General features: G+C 45.3%; 1 protein-coding gene across 4 annotated transcripts in view; it reads left to right on the forward strand.

Annotated features, from left to right (window-relative positions):
• LOC126210106 (protein PALS1) overlaps window positions 1-21,286 on the forward strand; it is a 786,719-nt gene that overhangs the window by 586,467 nt on the left and 178,966 nt on the right. For all 4 annotated transcript variants that reach the window (XM_049939245.1, XM_049939243.1, XM_049939244.1 and 1 more), the window contains exon 4: window positions 16,474-16,755. In XM_049939245.1, the coding sequence (XP_049795202.1) occupies window positions 16,474-16,755 (282 nt within the window). The remainder of the gene's footprint in view (window positions 1-16,473; window positions 16,756-21,286) is intronic.

Consider the following 21,286-nt stretch of genomic DNA (forward strand, 5'->3'; position numbering starts at 1 on the left):
TCATTCCTGATTTTGTCCTTTCTAGTTGTTTAGTTCACAGTTTTAACAAATTTCATTTCTGTTGCCTGAATTCTGATGAGGTCTTTGCTTAGTAGGGTAAACCATCCTAAATCATAAGTTGGATTGGTACGAAATAGGTGTGGCGCACGGTCGCTTTGGCTTTGTGTGGCATTTTATCGTCCCAGAGAAGATTTCTGATTTGACTGCAAAAGTTGGACGCTTTATGTAACCTGCTGAGTGTTTCCCGCTTGATGGTGGCGTCTTTAGAGATCATGCTTCCTAGGTACTTGAAACGGGAAACAGAAATATATTTGAGGTTGTTCCTTGCCTCTCGATGGTCACTTCTACTGTCTTTCTTTTACTTAGTTTTAGTAAGAATTTTTTGAAGGGATGTTCTAGTCATTAATTTTCTTCTGTTCTTCATCTTCTCTCTCTCCCCATACTATCAAATCATCAGCAAACCCACGGCATATGATTCGGGGTCTATTTTCTTGACAGGTTTTATGCTCTTGGCCATTACTGTCACAAACAGGAGTAGTGATAGGGCATTTCCTTGTTGGACACCTCTCTAGGTTTCAAACCACTTTGATGGTCCGTTGCCTATCTGGACAAAGCTGTAACACTTTTGGTATACTATATTGACTTTATCAGTTAGGTACTTTGACACCTTTAGGTCTTCAAAACATTCCCATGTCTTGTTTTGAGGAACACTGTCGTACGGTTTTTAAATGTCCATAAATACAATAAAAAGATTTCTTCCATATTTCTAGTACTTTTCTGTCAGCATTCTTACTGCAAAATTACTTCTCAAATTAATCCTTACCAAACCATTTTCCCAAAATTCAACACCCTCTGCATTTCTGTCTATGTGCTCTGTTGGGGATCGTCAGCAGACACACTCGGCTATCAGCACTCGGTTTCTTATACTCAACTGTAGAGTACTGTGCTCCTGTCTGGCCTAACAGTCCACACGTGAAAAAGATAGCCCTACAACTTAACGAGGCCGTGCGCATTGTTAGTGGGGGTCAATACGATTTACTCTCACATACTGGCTACATATCTTGGGCCACATTCCACCTGCTGATACCAGACAGAAGAGTGTGCCATTGCGTGAATACCAGAAGATTGCTAATAACACCGACGTATTCCCTGCGGAGCGAAAAAGACTAAGACCAAGACCTCCCACTTTCATCACAGCCAGGACTCTCACAGAAACTGAATTCAATAGCATCGATGAATGGAAACGTTGCTGGCAACAAGACTGTTCGTCACAGTGCCTCAAGCTGCCCTGCATCCAGAAGAAAGCCCCTGGATTCGACCAGCAAATGGCTCTGAGCACTATGGGACTTAACTTCTGAGGTCATCAGTCCCCTAGAACTTAGAACTACTTAAACCTAACTAACCTAAGGACATCACAAACATCCATGCCCGAGGCAGAATTTGAACCTGCGACCGTAGCGGTCGCGCGGTTCCAGACTGTAGCGCCTAGAACCGCTCGGCCAGTCCGGCCGGCCGATTCGACCAGCCTCGGGCAGTTTGGACTATCTTGAACCGCAACCGAACGGGCCATGGACGACGTGCAGACACTCTCTACGAGTGGGCCGAATCTTCATCACCATCCTGTGACTGTGATGCGGAACGACAGACAGTTGCTCTTGTTACACCGTCTATAGCTGCTGTTATTCGTGGTATTTTATGCTGGAGAGATGTGCTTAAATGTTGATGTGTAGTAATTGGTAATCTTTATATATGTTTTTCCATGCTATTGTTGTGGTGTTCAGTCCTAAGACTGGTTTGATGCAACTCTCCATGCTACTTTATCCCGTGCAAGCTTATTCAGCTCCCAGTACCTACTGCAGCCTACATCCTTCTGAATCTGCTTAGTGTATTCATCTCGTGGTCTCCCTCTACGATTTTTACTCTCCACGCTGCCCTCCAATGATAAATTTGTGATCCCTTGATGCCTCAGAATATGTCCTACCAACCGGTCCCTTCTTCTAGTCAAGTTGTGCCACAAACTCCTCGTCTCCCCAATTCTATTCAGTACCTCCTCATTAGTTATGTGATCTACCCATCTAAACTTCAGCATTCTTCTGTAGCACCACATTTCGAAAGCTTCTATTCTCTTCTTGTCCAAACTATTTATCGTCCACGTTTCACTTCCATACATGGCTACACTCCATACAAATACTTTCAGAAACGACTTCCTGACACTTAAATCAATACTCGATGTTAACAAATTTCTCTTCTTCAATAACGCTTTCCTTGCCATTGCCAGTCTACATTTTATATCCTCTCTACTTCGACCTTCATCAGTTACTTTGCTCCCCAAATAGCAAAACTCCTTTACTACTTTAAGTGTCTCATTTCCTAATCTAATTCCCTCAGCATCACCCGATTTAATTCGACTACATTCCATTATCCTCGTTTTGCTTTTGTTGACGTTGATCTTATACTCTCCTTTCAAGACACTGTCCATTCCGTTCAACTCCTCTTCCAAGTCCTTTGCTGTCTCTGACAGAATTACAATGCCATCGGTGAACCTCAAAGTTTTTATTTCTTCTCCATGGATTTTAATACCTACTCCGAATTTTTCTTTTGTTTCCTTCACTGCTTGCTCAATATACAGATTGAATAGCATCGGGGAGAGGCGACAACGCTGTCTCACTCCCTTCCCAACCACTGCTTCCCTTTCGTGCCCCTAGACTCTTATAACTGCCATCTGGTTTCCGTACAAATTGTAGATAGCCTTTCGCTCCTTGTATTTTAGCCCTGCCACCTTCAGAATTTGAAAGAGACACTCGCGTTCTTCTCACTGAATGCTGCTGGGAAGGGCAATGCTACTGCCAGTCAAAGATCCCAGTGCTCGTACTGAGAATATCTGTGGCTTCGCATACCGACTATTTAGGATTACAGTTTGAAAACTGTCCGGTGTATAAATACGAAGTATGGCACATCGAATGTCAATGTCCCTCCTACCCTCCACCTCTACACCCTTCATCTCCTTTCCCAAGGTGGCTTCCGTCAACTAACCCTCCCGGATGATGCCGTCTCTCCCTCCACTTATCCTTCCTATCAACTCTGATCCTCACCCTCCCTTCCTTTCCTCTGTCCTTTTCCTGGGCTCCCTCTCCCCACCTTCCATCCTCTTTTTTTCCCCACCTACCCTCTCTCTGCCCTCCTTCTCTCCCCCGAGTCCTTTTGCATTTCCCTCCTCTGCCTTTTCCCATTCCCTCTCGCGTCTGCTCTGCCCCTCCCCCCCCCACCTTACGTGTCCTCCCCCTTTCGTGCAGTGTTTACAGTGAGTGTTCAGTGTTGTGTGTCTTTTCGGAAGCGTTGCGAACGACCATCATACTGTCGCTGGGTGTGATTTTTATATCTCTTGCGAACAGAAACCAGACTGTCGCCATGTTTTTTTAATTGTCTGTCTACTATGTTACTTGTCTGATTCCTGTGTATTTTAGCATTGCCAACCATTTGCTTTATGTTTTAACTTTCCCCTATTTTTCCGCGTTTTACAATTTAAGTCGCCGTTTTATCGCCCTTTTATTGTTCCTTATCTTCTTCTTACGTAGGCTGCAGAGCAGCGTACTGAGGTGCTGGCAAGCCGCCCGCTTCCGGGGGAATCGAAATTCAATAAAGGAAAAAAACTGTCAAAAATAGACGAGACACCTTACAGCTATAACTGAGACTTGCCGGCAGTTCCCCGTAGCTTCGCCACTGTGCCCCGGCCGAAGCACTGGAGATCCCTCCCGCTCCAGCCTGCTCCGGAGGCGTCGGACGGCGGCAGCAGCCAGTGTGGCTAACGAGCGGCCACCCACCCCTCACGGGCCGCGCCGGCTTGGCTTTCGCCAGCGGCCGTAACGAACCACGCCCCCCCCCTCGGGACGAGGGCTGCCGCCCCCAGAATGCGGCCACGTGGCGGCGGCGGATCCAGTTTCTTCTGCTTTACGACCGCACCACAGGACACAACACCACAGCACACGATCCCGTCCCATATTCTACCCTGGCCCTAGAGGAGCTCTCTCGTTGGTGCCATGCCAGTCTCCACCCAAGTACAGGCTGTCCAGAATTACTCTGGCATTTACTTTCAGAATGGTCCTCATCATCCTCAAGAAGTAGACCTTTGGCCCCTTCCGCCTCAGGATTGTTCACGCCAAATCTTTTAAGCCTCCGGCACACGGACCGTGCATCCGAACGTTGAACGTGCCGAGTTTCTGACGTCATAGCGTGGAATAGCACGTTCGGGAGTCTTTCCGAATGTGCAGAGCAATATCTGGCATGTCAGATATTCTGAGCGTTGACCAATCAGATGGCGCAACGCCACCTACGTCACATGCACGCCGTCTCCCTTCAGTACAGAGTTGTGAGGCGCCTTATTGGCATTCATTTCAAGCCTATATGCCGTTTCTGAGCACCAGCAAATTGAGAAGTTGTTAGTTGTGTGATTCGTTCCAATAAAATAATGAGAAACATCATATTCGTGGCAAAAGAATTATTGTAACTTGCATATTATGAGAATAGGCTATTTGAAGGCAGCGACACACTGAAGATCCACCCAAAACGTATTGTTCTTGGTACAATTTGTTATCATTAACATTCAATTAGTAACATATCTACGATTACGGATTTCAGCAAGGGTAAACGTAATATGACCGTACACAAACCGTGTGGGGTTGGTTTGGCGTAATGAGTAGCGTTACTGTCCAGTATTGCGTTAGTAGTTGAGCGGTGGTTCCCGTCTTGATACTTCCAATTTTTTTCCCAAACTTTCGCGTTTTTATTAGGTTCTGATATTTTATTATTAGTTTAATATAAATATATACTATAATATTTGATGTTACGTAAATATAAATTCAACTTTTTTTTGAGGGGTGACTTTGTGACACCCGAGTTAACATATCCGCCTACTTCTACATGTCTTCCTGCCTTCTTCAGCACCGAGTGAGGTGGCGCAGTGGTTAGACACTGGACGCGCATTCGGCATGACGACGGTTCAATCCCGCGTCCGGCCATCCTGATTTAGGTTTCCCGTGATTTTCCTAAATCACTCCAGACAAATGCCGGGATGGTTCCTTTCAAAGGGCACGGCCGACATCCTTCCCTAATCCGATGAGACCGATGGCCTCGCTGTCTGGTCTCCTTCCCCATACAACCCAACCCCAACGTTCTTCAGCGATGCGGAATCAGTCGCCTGCGACCAACCAACCAACCTAACCCCCAGGCCTCACTGAGTCGCAAACTACGTCGCTCTCTCTCTCTCTCTCTCTCTCTCTCTCTCTCTCTCTCCCCCCCCCCTCCCTCCCACATCTCGCCCCCTCCCTCCCACATCTCCCCCCCTCCCTCCTTGCTGTCCCCCTCCCACAATCTCTCTCCCTCCATCATCCTCTCTCTCTCTCTCTCTCTCTCTCTCTCTCTCTCTCTCTCTCTCTCTCGCTCTGCTCCCTCCCCTCCTTGCTGTCTCTCTGCCTGCCACATCTCTCTCTCCGTACTACAATGTCTCTCCCTCCATCTCCCCCCCCCCCCAAACACACACACACTCACTACTCGTCTCCTTGTCTGCTTTCCTGAGAGCACGGGAGAACACTACTAGACCACGCAAGACAGACTCTCTGTTCCACCAACGGTGTTAACACCCTGTCACTCACCGATCGAAGATAATCTTAGCCACGGTCGAATCTACTTCTACATGTACGTGGATACTCTGAAAATCACATTTAAGTGCCTGGCAGAGGGTTCATCGAACCACCTTCACAATTGTCTATTATTCCAGGCTCGCATAGCACGCGGAAAGAACGAACACCTGTATCTTTCCGTACGAGCTGTGCTGTCCCTTATTTTACCGTGGTGATCGTTCCTCCTTATGTAGGTCGATGTCAACAAAATATTTCGCATTCGGAGGATTGGAATTTCGAGAGAACATTCCGACGCAACGAAAAACGCCTTCGCTTTAATGATGTCCACACCAAATCCTGTATCATTTCTGTGACGCTTTCTCCCATATTTCGTGATAATACAAAACGTGCTGCCTTTCTTTGAACTTTTTCGATCTACTCCGTCATTTCTACGTGGTAAGCATCCCACACCGCGCAGCAGTATTCTAAAAGAGGACGGACAAGCATAGTGTAGGCAGTCTCCTTACTAGATCTGTTACATTTTCTAGGTGTCCTGCCAACAAAACGCAGCCTTTGGTTAGACTTCCCCGCAACATTTTCTATGTGTTCTTTCCAATTTAAGTTGTTCATAATTCTAATACCTAGGTATTTAGTTGAATTTACGGCTTTTAGATTAGACTGATTTATCGTGTAAACGAAATTTAACGAATTCCTTTTAGCACTCATGTGGATGACCTCACACTTTTCGTTATTTCGGGTCGTTATTGTTGTTGTTGTTGTTGTTGTTGTTGTGGTCTTCAGTCCTGAGACTGGTTTGATGCAGCTCTCCATGCTGCTATTTGGGGTCAACTGCCACTTTTCACACCATTCAGGTATTTTTTCTAAATCGTTTTGCAGTTTGTTTTGATCTTCTGATGACTTTATTAGTCGATAAACGACGATGTCATCTGCAAACAACCAAAGACGGCTGCTCAGATTGTCTCCCAAATCGTTTATATAGATAAGGAACAGCAAAAGGCCTTTAACACTATCTTGGGGAACGCCTGAAATCAATTCTCTTTTACTCGATGACTTTCCGTCAATTACTACGAACTGTGACCTCTCTGACAGGAAATCACAAATCCAGTCACATAACTGAGACGATATTCCATAAGCACGCAATTTCACTACAAACCGCTTGTGTGGTACAGTGTCAAAAGCCTTCCGGAATTCGAGAAATCCGGAATCGATCTGAAATGCCTTGTCAATAGCACTCAACACTTCATGTGAATAAAGAGCTAGTTGTGTTTCACAGGAACGACGTTTTCTAAACCCATGTTGACTGTGTGTCAATAGAGCGTTTCCCTCGAGGTAATTCATAATGTTCGAACATAATATATGTTCTAAAATCGAACCGCACATCGACGTTAACGATATGGGCCTGTAATTTAGTGGATTACCCCTACTAGCTTTCTTGAATATTGGTGTGACCTGTGCAACTTTCCAGTCTTTGGGTACGGATCTTTCGTCGAGCAAACGGTTGTATATGATTGTTAAGCATGGAGCTAATTCATCAGCATACTCCGAAACGAACCTAATTGGTATACATTCTGGACCGAAATACTTGCTTTAATTAAGTTATTTAAGTTGCTTCACTACACCGAAGATATTTACTTCTACGTTACTGATGTTGGCAGCTGTTTACGATTCGAATTCTGTAATATTTGCTTCGATTTCTTTTGTGAAGGCAATTCGGAAAGCTGTGTTTAGTAACTCTGCTTTGGCAGCACTCTCTTCGATAATTTCTCAATTACTATCGCGCAGAAAAGGCATTGATTGTTTCTTGCCGCTAACATACTTCACATACGACCAGAATCTCTTTGGATTTCCTGCCAGGTTTCGAGACAAAGTTTCGTTGTGGCAACTGTTATAAGCATCTCGCATTGAAGTCCGCGATAAATTTCGAGCTTCTGTAAAAGATCACCAATCTTGGGGATTTTGCGTCTGTTTAAATTTGTCATGTTTTCTTCATTGTTTCTGCAACAGTGTTCTAGCCCGTTTTGTGTACCAATAAGCATCAGCTCCGTGGTTTGTTAATTTATTTGGTATAAATCTCTAAATTGCTGCCGATACTATTTCTTTGAATTTAAGCCACATCTAGTCTACACGTGATAACTTGGAATGAGTGGAGATTGTCTCTGAGGAAGGCGTCAAGTGAATTTTTATCTTGTATTTTGAGTAGGTATATTTTTCCCTTATTTTTCGAGGATTTGGGGATTACAATATTCAATTTCGCTTCGACGACCTTGTGTTCACTAATCCCTGAATCGGTTTTTATGCTCGTTATTAACTCGATTAAATCGATATGGACCACCCCGCCACGTACCAGATGGTGCAGAACATTGCCTACTCCCTACATAACTAAAACATTTACTCCATGACTGACACTTCCGCAGCAGCACGCGGAACAAGAATTTCCACGTCTCGCGTAATGAATGTCTGGGGAATATCAAAGATAAATTAATACAGTGGTCTCTTTAAGTTAAGCGGCAGGTTACTTAATTCTGTATAAACTGTTTTGAGAGTACTAAAGCATAGGAGGGAAGTTCTCGATTCAGCTGAACCAGCTACGTAAGTGACCAGTCTAATCATTATCTGTATGTAGGACAATCAAAGTAGATGCGGTCGTTCAGGACGTCCCGAAAGTAGCAGTGTTGTGGTGTTGAGGAGGATTCTGTAGAGGCGAGACGGAGGGACATACAGTGGGTCCCGCTTACCCCTGTCAGGAGGAATGCGGCCGCCCGCCACCACCTTCACCACTCGCTGTGGCCTGCCAGACCGCGTGGACCTCTCTTCCGGCGGACGACGACCTTCACAGCAGCAGCAGCAGCAGCAGGAGGCGGCGGCTGCTCCACCTGCTGGTGGGACGCGTAGCGCGGGGCCCGGCCAGCAGACACCGCCGTGATGGAGAGCTTCCTTCCTGTTGCGGCCGCAGGGCAGCCTAACGGCACCGCGCCTCGACCCCACTCGGGTTCGACCGGCGACCTCCCGGGACGGTGGCCCCACGCTGATCGCACCCCCTCTCCATCCGCTGCTCTGCACAGTTCGACAATTCCGACGTCTCCGCCTCCTCGTCCGTACTTCGATATGCAAAACGTGTACAACGCTTCCTTTTTTATCGTCGCGTTGTTGTTGTTTCTGTTGTTGTTTTCACTCCGGTTGACTGGTCTGATGCAGCTCTCCAGTTATATCCTGTGCAAGCTGCTTCATCTCCCAGTACCTACTGCAGCCTACATCCTTCTGAATCTGCTTAGTGTATTCATCTCTTGGCCTCCCTCTTTGATTTTTACGCTCCACGCTGCCCTCCGATGCTAAATGTGTCATCCCTTGACGCCTCAGAACATGTCCTACCAACCGATCCCTTCTTGTCAAGTTGTGCCACAAACCTCTCTTCTCCCCAATCCTATTCAATACCTCCTCATTAGTTACGTGATTTACCCATCTAATCTTCAGCATTCTTCTGTAGCACCACATCTCGAAAGCTTCTATTCTCTTCTTGTCCAAACTATTTATCCTCCATGTTTCACTTCCATACATAGCTACACTCCATACAAATACTTTCAGAAACGACTTCCTGACATTTAAATCTATACTCGATGTTAACAAATTTCTCTTCTTCAGAAACGATTTCCTTCCCATTGCCAGTCTACATTTTATATCCTCTCTACTTCGACCATCATCAGTTATTTTGCTCCCCAAATAGCAAAACTCCTTTACTACTTTATGTGTCTCATTTCCTAATCTAACTCCCTAATTCGACTACATCCCATTATCCTCGTTTTGCTTTTGTTGATGTTCATCTTATATCCTCCTTTCAAGACACTGTCCATTCCGTTCAACTGCTCTTCCAAGTCCTTTGCTGTCTCTGACAGAATTACAATGTCATCGGCGAACCTCAAAGTTTTTATTTCTTCTCCATGGATTTTAATACCTACTCCGAATTTTTCTTTTTTTTCCTTTACTGCTTGCTCAATATACAGATTGAATAACATCGGGGATAGGCTACAACCCTGTCTCACTCCCTTCCCAACCACTGCTTCCCTTTCATGCCCCTCGAGTCTTATAACTGCCATCTGCTTTCTGTACAATTTGTAAATAGCCTTTGGTTCCCTGTATTTTACCCCTGCCACCTTCACAATTTGAATCGGAGTATTCTAGTCAACATTGTCAAAAGCTTTCTCTAAGTCTATAAATGCTAGAACCGTAGGTTTGCCTTTCCTTAATCTAGCTTCTAAGATAAGTCGTAGGGTCAGTATTGCCTCACGTGTTCCAATATTTCTACAGAATCCAAACTGATCTTCCCCGAGCTCGGCTTCTACCAGTTTTTCCACTAGTCTGTAAACAAATCGCGTTAGTATTTTGCATCCGTGACTTATTAAACTGTTTGTTCGGTAATTTTCACATCTTCAGCACCTGCTTTCTTTGGGATTGGAATTATAATATTCTTCTTGAAGTCTGAGGGTATTTTGCCTGTCTCATACATCTTGTTCACCAGATGGTAGAGTTTTGTCAGGACTGGCTCTCCCAAGGCCGTCAGTAGTTCTGATGGAATTTTGTCTACTCCTGGGGCCTTGTTTCGAATCAGGTCTTTCAGTGCTGTATCAAACTCTTCACGCAGTATCGTATCTCCTATTTCATCTTCATCTACATCCTCTTCCATTTCCATAATATTGTCCTCAAGTACATCGCCCTTGTATAGATCCTCTATATACTCCTTCCACCTTTCTGCTTTCCCTTCTTTGCTTAGAACTGGGTTTCCATCTGAGCTCTTGATATTCATACAATAGACCACCACTCATAAATACGCAACAGCTACACTTTGTCTCAGTTTCCTCTGCTTCTAATACTCCTCCAGTCGGTTGCTATGCTGTTCCTTTTGTTGCCCCGTCCATTTGCAGTAAATATGAAAACTCTGGTTACGTTTAGTTTCTGTATGCATTTTAAAATAGGCAATTGCTCAACAATAACTTTGGTGACATAAAATGTCATTCGTACGTTTTTTACGACCAGGTACATTGTTACTTACTTTTGTATTCACGTTTCATTTTTCACCGTTTTTTATCATTTATCTATCGCCAATTTTTGAGCTGACATACACCTCTGTGTGGCTTTGCTGCAGCGCTGACCCGCCTGGTGAGATAGAAGTAGGAACGATGTGGCAATTCTAGCACAGTTTGACCTCGGGCTGTAAGCTCAAAGTGATACAGGGCGAGATGCTGAGTCATCACAACCCAGTATTTTACCAACCATTAAAGTCAAAGAGTGAACCTCATCCCACTATTCTGCCAGCCATTGAAAGGAAATCAGAATGTAACACCTGAGCATCCGCCTAAGCCGTGTAGAAACGTATCTGAAGAATCAAAATTTCATGTGACGTTGAAAAGTACCCGACTTTTTATCAAAGTACACCAAGATAATGGCGTATATTATTTCCACGCGAAAAAATACGAGTACTTCCTTAATTTAGAGGTTAAGCTGCATTTGTCAGAGAGCATAGTTCGATTTATGTACCTCGCTGGTGCAGGGTACAACCGACCGCCAAAAATTAAATATTTTCACGTCTAAAATGTCTGCATTATTTATCAAAATGCCGGGATACTACTGTTGCCGTAACTTACAGTTCAAGCATCATTTGTGGATGTCCATAGTTTGATCTCTGTAGCATGCTTGGTGTAAGGCATCATTAAATATTTCCACGTCTATCTGTCAGAATACATGAACTTCCTTATTTAACACGTTATAACATGGAAACTTATTACCGTAAGAGAATCAAAATTGGCAGCATTAATGTCAACGACATGGGGAAGAGAAATAATGTAGAATCAGTTCCGCTGAAATACTTTTCATGTGCTGCTACGGTACATCGTACCATTCCTGTTACCGAAGGGGCTCAATATGGCGCTCAGTGGTGTCCAGAAGAGCGTCAAAGCGCAGGATTGGACTCTGCACAGCATTACGAAGCATCTCCGTAGGTATGTTGGCTACCCCTCTTGATATGCTGCGCTTCAGATCGGCGCGTGAGTGAGTGTTCTCCTGGTAAACCCTGTCCTTCAAGGTAGCCCCACAACCATAAATCACAGGGAGTGAGATCAGGTGACTGTGCCGGCCAACCATTTGGAAGCGATCGGTTGATACTTCGATCGTTTCCAGATGTGTTTCGGAGAAGCAGCTGAACTTCACGAGCGATATGCGGTAGGACCCGATCTTGCATGAAAAGTGTTGAGTTCAATGCGTCTCTCTCCTGTAGGGCGGGTATGACATGCTGGCGAAGCATATCGCAGTAACTCTGCCCAGTCACATTGCACGCCTTTGATCCTTGAGCGGCGACCTCTTCAAAAAAAGAATGGGTCAATGATGAACGTAGCCATACAGAGGAACTTCATGCACAGTGATTGGAGGTGAAGATCCCCACACTCGGCAGTTGTGTGTTTTCACCTCATCCATCAAAAAAAAAAAAGGCTTCGTCTGACAATAGGATGGTCCAAGGCCAGCGAAAAAGTGGAGAGTGAAGTCAACACGTCGTTGTGTGTCCTGTGGTGCAAGCTGCTGTACGATACGGACTTTGTACGGATACCATTTGAGAATGGTTCGAAGCACCTTCCGTACAGTGGACCACTGATGAAATGTCGCGCCACAGCACGCGCACTGCCCGGCGATCGGGAACTGTGCGCAGCGCTGTCCGCCATAGCTGCAGCGATTTCGTCAACCACCTGCGGTGCAACCGGTCGTCGGCCTCTTCCCAGAGCGATACCCAATCGATTAGAACTTCTTCACCGTGCTCCGCACAGCAGGTGCAGAAAGAGGAACCTTTCGTAATCCTTTCAGCAGGGCGATATTGTCGAAGTGCAGCTGCAGCATTGCTGTCGTTTTGATAACAGAGCTCCACCAATAATGCCCTGCTGCTTTTGTCCAAGCTCATGTTGACACGTCAACAAGTGCACCGGGACTGGTCAGGTGTGTGTGACTACGGATCTCGATGACTGATCACGGCACCTGGTGGCCATAGTTGGAACCGGACGGTGGCGCTGTGGAAGCATGGAAATCATGCACCCCATACTCTGGAAATTAATGCCACCAAGTTTGGTACCCGTACGGTAATAAATTCCGTGTTACAAGGTCTTGAAACGGAAAGTTTAGTAATAGCCACCCGGTATTTCGAATCACGCCCAGTTCTAACATTGAGTTTCCGTGGTGCTGGACTTCTCAGTGTCTTTCGGACCTTCTTCAATGTACGTCGTAGTTGTCTCCTTGTTCCAGAGGTAACCAGGTGTTAGGTTTGGTTGGTCCGTTTTGGGTTCGTTCTGTACAGGTGTCCAAGAAATATCGGTCTGCATTCCCTCGTGGTCTGAGAGATCATCTTCACACTTTGGCCGACTTTTCCGTTGCTCCGAAGTTTCCAGTCAGTCCCACTGTGATTTTTCATGGGACTCTCTTCCCAGGATCTACATCTACTTAGATACTCCCCAAGCCGCCGTAGATTGCGTTGATGAGAATGTCCCGTGCCACTGCTAGTCATTTTATCTCCTGTTCCCCTCGGAAATGGAGCGAGGGAAAAAGCGACTAGTCATACGTCTCCGTACGAACCATAAGTCCTCTTATCCTATCTTGCCGTCGTGGTCCTTACGTGAAATCTGCGTTATCGGCAGTAGAAGCATTCTACAGTCAGTTTGAAATAACGATTTTCTCGATTTTCTAATTTTTTTTTTTTCAAATTGTTCCTCGAGAAGAGCGTCGTCTTCCCCTCGAGGGATTCCCATTTGAGCTCCCGAGTCATCTCCGCAATACGAGCGTATTATTCGAACCTACCGGTAACAGATGCAGCAGCTCGCCTCTCAAATGCTGCAGTGTCTTCCTTCAGTCAGATCTGGTAGGGATCCCAAACGCTCGAGCGGTACTCAAGAATATGTCACACTTGCGTCCATTATGCATAAACTTCGTTAGCATATATTTTACTATCTCATCCTACAGGTAAAACTAAAGAAAAAAGTTCATATAAACATATGCCCGCAAATGTTTATTTAGAGTGTTACGGCTAATAAAAGATTTTGCCAGAAATTCAACAACTTCGCTAGTATGAAGCCATCGGAAAACTGTACAAGGTTAAGTAAAGCACGATTTCCATTTATTTTGTTGTTTTCGATCTGGTGAATTTAATAAAACACGTCCCAGGCGTGTATCTGCTGTAGTTTTCCAGAACATCCAGAGAAGCAAAGAAGTAATTTCGTAAAATTTTTAATTTATTAACTACTTCTACAACGTACGCGATAGTTAACTCCAGCCGTAGCATTACCATCACATTTGTCATAAAAAAACCATCATATCGGCGTATTCCTCTGTGGTAAATCTGAACGGCATCCCTATTTCATAAATAATCTACAAACTACAACAGTTACTATGTGGTTTCCTTTAAATACACTATTGTTGTTATGTTCTTTCACTGTACCATGCAGAAAACGAACTCGCTGCAATGTTAGGAAACGACTGAAACAACTTACTAACGGTTTCCAACAATGACATAAACGTTTCTAGATTTTTAATGGTAAGTAAACAAATTATCTTTGTTTCTTTGGATGTTCTGGAAAACTACTGCAGATACACATCTGGGACATGTTTTCTTAGATCCACCAGACCAAGAACCACAAAATAAATGGAAATCGTGCTTTACTGTAACCCTGTACAGTTTTGCGATGGCTTCATGTTAGCGAAGTTGTTAAATTTCAGGCAAAATCTTTTATTAGCCATAACACAATAACTAAACATTTCCGGATCTATGTTTACATGAACTTTTTTCTTTAGTTTTACTTTTAGAATAACATATTAAAATATTTGCATATCTTCTTGAATCTCTCTCTCTCTCTCTCTCTCTCTCTCTCTCTCTCTCTCTCTCTCTCTCTCTCTCTCTCAACCGTCGTGTTATCCACCAAACCTACCTTTATTCTACAGTTGTCTTGAACTGTGACAAAAGTCCGAACAGGGGACCTACGTACTAGGACATGCATTGACACAATGATACAGTGCATAGATAATGGCTAGCCACCACCCGAAAACTAGATTTGCTTAATTAAACCAAAAATAAAAGGAGTCATATCACAGTCGCTGAGTGCGTCCACATTCATAACGGTAACTTACTGGCCATTAAAACTGCTACACCACGAAGATGACGTGCTACAGACGCGAAATTTAACCGACACGAAGAAGATGCTGTGATATGCGAATGATTAGCTTTTCAGAGCATTCACACAAAGTTGGCGACGGTGGCAACACCTACAATGTGCTGCCATGAGGAAGGTTTCCAACCGATTTCTCATACACAAACAGCAGTTGACCGGCGTTGCCTGGTGAAACGTTGTTGTGATACCTCGTGTAAGGAGGAGAAATGCGTACCATCACGTTTCCGACTTTGATAAAGCTCGGATTGTAGCCTGTCACGATTGCGGTTTATCGTATCGCGACACTGCTGCTCGCGTTGGTCGAGATCCAATGACTGTTAGCAGAATATGGAATCGGTGGCTTCAGGAGGGTAATACGGAACGCCGTGCTGGATCCCAACGGCCTCGTATCACTAGCAGTTGAGATAACAGGCATCTTATGCGCATGGCTGTAACGGATCGTGCAGCCACGTCTCGATCCCTGAATCAACAGATGGGGACGTTTTCAAGACAACAACAATCCGCACGAACAGTTCGACGACGTTTGCAACATCATGGACTATCAGCTGGGAGACCGTGGCTGCGGTTACCCTTGACGCTGCATCACAGACAGGAGCGCCTGGGACGGTGTACTCAACGACGAACCTGGGTGACGGATGGCAAAACGTTCTTTTTTCGGATGAATCCAGGTTCTGTTTACAGCTTCATGATGGTCGCATCCGTGTTTGTTGACATCGCGGTGAACGCACATTGGAAGCGTGTATTCGTCATCGCCAAACTGGCGTATCACACGGCGTGATGGTGTGGGGTGCCATCGGTTACACGTCTCGGTCACTTCTTCTTCGCATTGACGCCACTTTGAACAGTGGACGTTACATTTCAGATGTGTTACGACCCGCGGCTCTACCCTTCACTCGATCCCTGCGAAACCCTACATTTCAGCAGGATAATGCACGACCGCATGTTGCAGGTCCTGTACGGGCCTTTCTGGATACAGGAAATGTTCGACTGCTGCCCTGGCCAGCACATTCTCCAGATCTCTCACCAATTGATAACGTCTGGTCAATCGTGGCCGAGCAAGTGGCTCGTCACAATACGCCAGTCACTACTCTTGATGAACTGTGGTATCGTGTTGAAGCTGCATGGGCAGCTGTACCTGTACACGCGAACCAAGCTATGTTTGACTCAATGCCCAGGCGCATCAAGGCCGGTATTACGGGCAGAGGTGGTTGTTCTGGGTACTGATTTCTCAGGATCTATGCATCCAAATTGCGTGAAAATGTAATCACATGTCAGTTCTAGTACAATATATTTGTCCAATGAATACCCGTTTACCATCTGCATTTCTTCTTTGTGTAGAAATTTTAATGGCCAATAGTTGTACATATACATGAGATGTGTGTGTGTGTGTGTGTGTGTGTGTGTGTGTGTGTGTGTGAGAGAGAGAGAGAGAGAGAGCGAGAGAGAGAGAGAGAGAGAGAGAGAGAGAGACGAAATGCCATAGTGTTGCTGTCACATCTAAAATATCCATCTAAACGATGAGTGTGGTGTCTCAAATTGAATGTCCCGGTTCTATTTCCAAGTCTAATTTGTTACAAAAGACACGAGTCAGACGTGCTGCAGTCGCGTACAGACGGGCAGGGAGCTTCACTGGCTACGTTTGCCCTCAGGGCGGCGCCCCCAACGGCAGCGCGTCGGGCGGCTACTCGACGCCGGCGTCGCCCCCCAAGCCCGTGCCGCCCCCGCGCGACCATCTGCGCATCGAGCAGGACGGCCGGCTCGTCAACCGCGCGCCGCCCCCGCAGCTGCCCGCCAGGTCGCCGCTCGCCGCCGCCGCCGCGGCCGCCGCCTCCTCCGCCGCGCCCGCCGTCCAGGACGCCGCCCCCGCCGTGTCGCCCGCGCCCGGCACCACGCCCACCCGTCAGCAGCTGGACAGCATCCGCAAGTACCAGGTGGGTCTACCCTACCCTAGCCTACCACTAACATTGTTTTGTATTGCATGTTAACCGGGGACCTAGAAACGACGGAGAGGCTCCGTCTCCGCCGCAGCTGCAGTGGTCCACAACCCCACGACGTGCGCCGCCCCACACCGAACCCAGGGTTATAGTGCGGTTCGCCCCCGGTGGACTCCCCCCCCCCCCCCCCAGGGAACGTCTCACACGAGACGAGTGTCACCCCTGTATTTGCGTGGTAGAGTAATGGTGGTGTACGCGTACGTGGAGAACTTGTTTGCGCAGCAATCGCCGACGTAGTGTAACTGAGGCGGAATAAGGGGAACCAGCCCGCATTCGGCGAGGCAGATGGAAAACCGCCTAAGAACCATCCACGGACTGCCCGGTTCACCAGACCTCGACACAAATCCGCCTGGCGGATTCGTGCTGGGGACCAGGAGCTCCTTCCCGCCCGGAAAGCCGTGCGTTAGACCGCACGGCCAACCGGGCGGGCACCACTAGCATTACTTGTTTAAACCGTCTGTTAGGTTGTTTTGCATTGCAAAGCGGTTCGGGGTCGTTAAAGGACCTCGAAAACAACCCAACCAATCAGAGAAGTACAGAAAATGACATTTAAAATTTACATTGACCTCATAAGGGAGTACTGCAAAAAAGAAAAGAAGGAATAAAAAATAAGGGTAAGTGTGAGCTACGAATAAAGTAACAGGGTGAGCTGGTAACGTGGAAGGGTATAAAGACAGGAGGAGGAAGAGGACAGAACGAAGGAAGATAGGAGCAGAAGTAAGAGAGATAGTTGGAGAGGTATTGAGAAGGAAGGTGCAAAAGTATCAAAGATAGTATGAGGACGCAAAAACAATAATGGGATGGGTTATGAAAGGATGCAGGAGAAAGTGAAGAGAGAGAGAGAGAGAGAGAGAGAGAGAGAGAGAGAGAGAGAGAGAGAGAGGGTGGAAGTGGTGAGAAAATGTGATCACTATACACAGAGAAGGAAGGTTATGGAGTGGTAGCGAGAACGGAAAGACAAATATTGAAAGTAAGATACGTAGGAGGGGAAGAAAAGGAAACAAGAAATCTGTGAAGATCGAAAGGAAGCAAGGTAAGTGCCAGGAGAAGAGGAAGGAAGAAGGGAGGGACGGTGGTACCAAAGAAGGAAAAGTATGATGAACAGAAGAGCAAAAATAAGAAACAAACTAGGTGAAAACAAAGTGTAGGAGGGAGAGTGTGGCAGGAAGTGGGAAAGACAGAGAAAAGAGATTCAGGGTAGGTTGGGAGGTATGACGAAATGCTGTTACAGGAAAGACAGTAGTAGTTGAGGAAACTGGGTGTCATAGGAAGAAGATGTAGGAGTTGGAGGCTCAAGAAAAAGGTAGAAGTACAGAAAGTATTAAGGTATGGAGACGAAATTGAGAAACAGTATAAGGAACTGGGGAAATTCAGGAATGAAAGCAGATGGCAAGAGGGTAAGTGGTAGTAACAACAACAAAGGATGAGACATGATACATTTTTTGTTCCAAACTTAAATTTCTGCAATAAATATTGCTTTTCTGGTATATAGGCATGAATAGGAGCAAAGTTGACGACAAATTTGTGTACATTAGAAGACAATTCGAGAGAGAGGTGAAAATATCGTGGCTGAGCGCAACCACTGAAGACTGATTTCGTTATTTTGGGCAGCAGCGCACGTCAGGTGGCGACTTGAATTGCGTGACAGATACGGTTGTCTTAAAGCAGCCAACTGGCGTATGTTTCGTTCGAATGGCTGCACTGTGGAATACTGTACCGGCTTAAATTGATTTGGACGACTTGTCGACAAAGCACACTCGTCCAAAGTTGGTGAAGTTGTTAGCTCCTTTATAAGAGAGACCCAAGATAACAGTTTTCCATTGAAAGTCACTTATTTTTGTGCATTTTGCTGTGTTGAATACGAATATGGTAACAAAGAGCTGTCACCCACTACTTTTCACGTCTAATACTTAATATTTTAAAAAAGAATTTTTAGCGATTTTATTGATATACGTCTTCAGTTAATAATAATATGAAGCTGAAATTCTGATGGTAGTGGGTTGCACTGGGTAGTGACCAACCCAGATAGCCAAGGGATGTTCAGAGAACGCTTCTGGGACGCGTGATGGCGGGCCACCCCCGAACAGAATCTGCACCGCGAATTATCAACAAGGAGTGCCGAGGCGGATTTTGATGTGATTTTTAGGCGGTTTTCCACATCCAGCGGACAGTGTCTTGAAAGGAGGATATAAGATGAACATCAACACAAGCAAAACGAGGATAATGGAATGTAATCGAGTTAACTCGGGTGATGCTGAGGGAATTAGATTAGGAGACACTTAAAGTAGTAAATGAGTTTTGCTATTTGCGGAGCAAAATAACTGATGATGGTCGAAGTAGAGAGGATATAAAATGTAGACTGGCATTGGCAAGGAAAGCGTTTTGAAGAAGAGAAATTTGTTAACATCGACTATAGATTTAAGTGTCAGGAAGTCGTTTCTGAAAGTATTTGTATGCAGTGTGGCCATGTATGGAAATGAAACATGGACGATAAATAGTTTGGACGAGAAGAGAATAGAAGCTTTCGAAATGTGGTGCTACAGAGGAATGCTGAAGATTAGCTGGATAGATCATATAACTAATGAGGAGGTATTGAATAGGATTGGGGAGAAGTTTGTGGCACAACTTGACTAGAAGAAGGGATCGGTTGGTAGGACATGTTCTGAGGCATCAAGGGATCACCAATTTAGTACTGGAGGGCAGCGTGGAGGGTAAAAATCGTAGAGGTTCACCAAGAAATGAATACACTAACTAGATTCAGAAGGATGTAGGCTGCAGTAGGTACTGGGAGATCAAGAAGCCTGCACAGGGTAGAGTAGCATGGAGAGCTGCATCAAAGCAGTTTCTGGACTGAAGACCACAACAACAACAACAACAACAACAGCAGCAACAACGTTCTCGTTTGTGTTTGCCGTCTGAGTTATCTGCCGTTTTAGTGTTCGACGCGCGGGCTGTCGACCGCGTTTTACTTTTTATCCGTCGTAGCAGTTATGGCGAAGGCCGCTTAATTTTTAGTTCACGACCTCCGTTTCTCCACATTCCTGTTTTAGCTTTCTCTTCCATCGTTTGGAATTAACCTGTAGTCGTTTTTAACTCCTCTCTTTGTCTTCGTGTTCTACAGTTCTGACATAGGCGCTCATGACCGTAGTTGTTGTTGCACCCTATAACGGTTCTTCTTCTTGATGATTTGATTTGATTTGTACTTGGCCTCGGCTAAAACTCGGCGACAGTCGGTAGTGTGTTGAGATCGGTATCAAGTTACGAAGACGACGTTTCACAAAATAACAGTGCTGAACCGAAATGTCGACGTGCGTGAGATATTTACTTCAACAAGAATCGTAATTAATCGTTCGTAATCGATGTTTAACTGATCAGTGATGAAATATTAATGATAAAACCAATACAGTCACATCGACAACAAATTCCCTACAAGCTGGTCGTAATTTCAAGTATCTGAGAAATCGTAACAGTCAGTGGGCTTGTTATTTGAGTCAAAGATTCTACACAAGCGCCGAGCGCTACAGTCAAATATTATCGCTGCGCGTAATTATTACTCGGGAGTTTCATGCCAATAATTTGATAGAATTTTGAATCACAAATGCACGACTTGGCACGAGAGGGTGTTTTATTGCACAATGTCAGTCACTTCCTAACCGAGCCTTGAGAAGAAAACTTTCCCAGGTGTTGGGGGGATTTAAATTATATGCTTCGGACCTATCACTGTAGTTCCATAAACCACTGGCTATTATGAATAAAAGTTGTCTACCAGTGTTCGTTGCCTAAAGCACTGTCCAAGTAATGTTTTGTTCAATTATCTAGTTAAAAGTTCACTTTATTCCAGTAGGTAAAAGTCCTCCGTTGGAATTCTAATGCCATGATATTTGAAGTCAGAAGATCGTATTACTGCTTCATAATAGATCGCAATTATTCAATCTCAAAAACAATCTAAGCGCGCCTACATGTACAAGCGTTAAAATATATGAACTGCTTCGGCTATCTCTCGTAACGTAGTGGCAATGCATTGAATTATACTTAGTCATTACTGACGATTCCCAAGGAGTACTTATACGGAGTATTCTTTGGGATCGTTGGTTCTACTTTGCGAATGATGTTGTTGTTGTTGTTGTTGTTGTGGTCTTCAGTCCTGATACTGGTTTGATGCAGCTCTCCATGCTACTCTATCGTGTGCAAGCTTCTTCATCTCCCAGTACCTACTGCAACCTACATCCTTCTGAATCTGCTTAGTGTATTCATCTCTTGGTCTCCGTCTACGATTTTTACCCTCCACGCTGCCCTCCAATGATAAATCTGTGATCCCTTGATGCCTCAGAACATGTTCTACCAACCGGTCCCTTCTTCAAGTCAAGTTGTGCCACAAACTCCTCCCCAATTCTGTTCAATACGTCCTCATTAGTTATGTGATCTACCCAACTAATCTTCAGAATTGTTCTGTAGCACTACATTTCAA

Source organism: Schistocerca nitens, chromosome 10 (genome assembly GCF_023898315.1).
Source record: "Schistocerca nitens isolate TAMUIC-IGC-003100 chromosome 10, iqSchNite1.1, whole genome shotgun sequence".
Classification (NCBI taxonomy): domain Eukaryota; kingdom Metazoa; phylum Arthropoda; class Insecta; order Orthoptera; family Acrididae; genus Schistocerca; species Schistocerca nitens.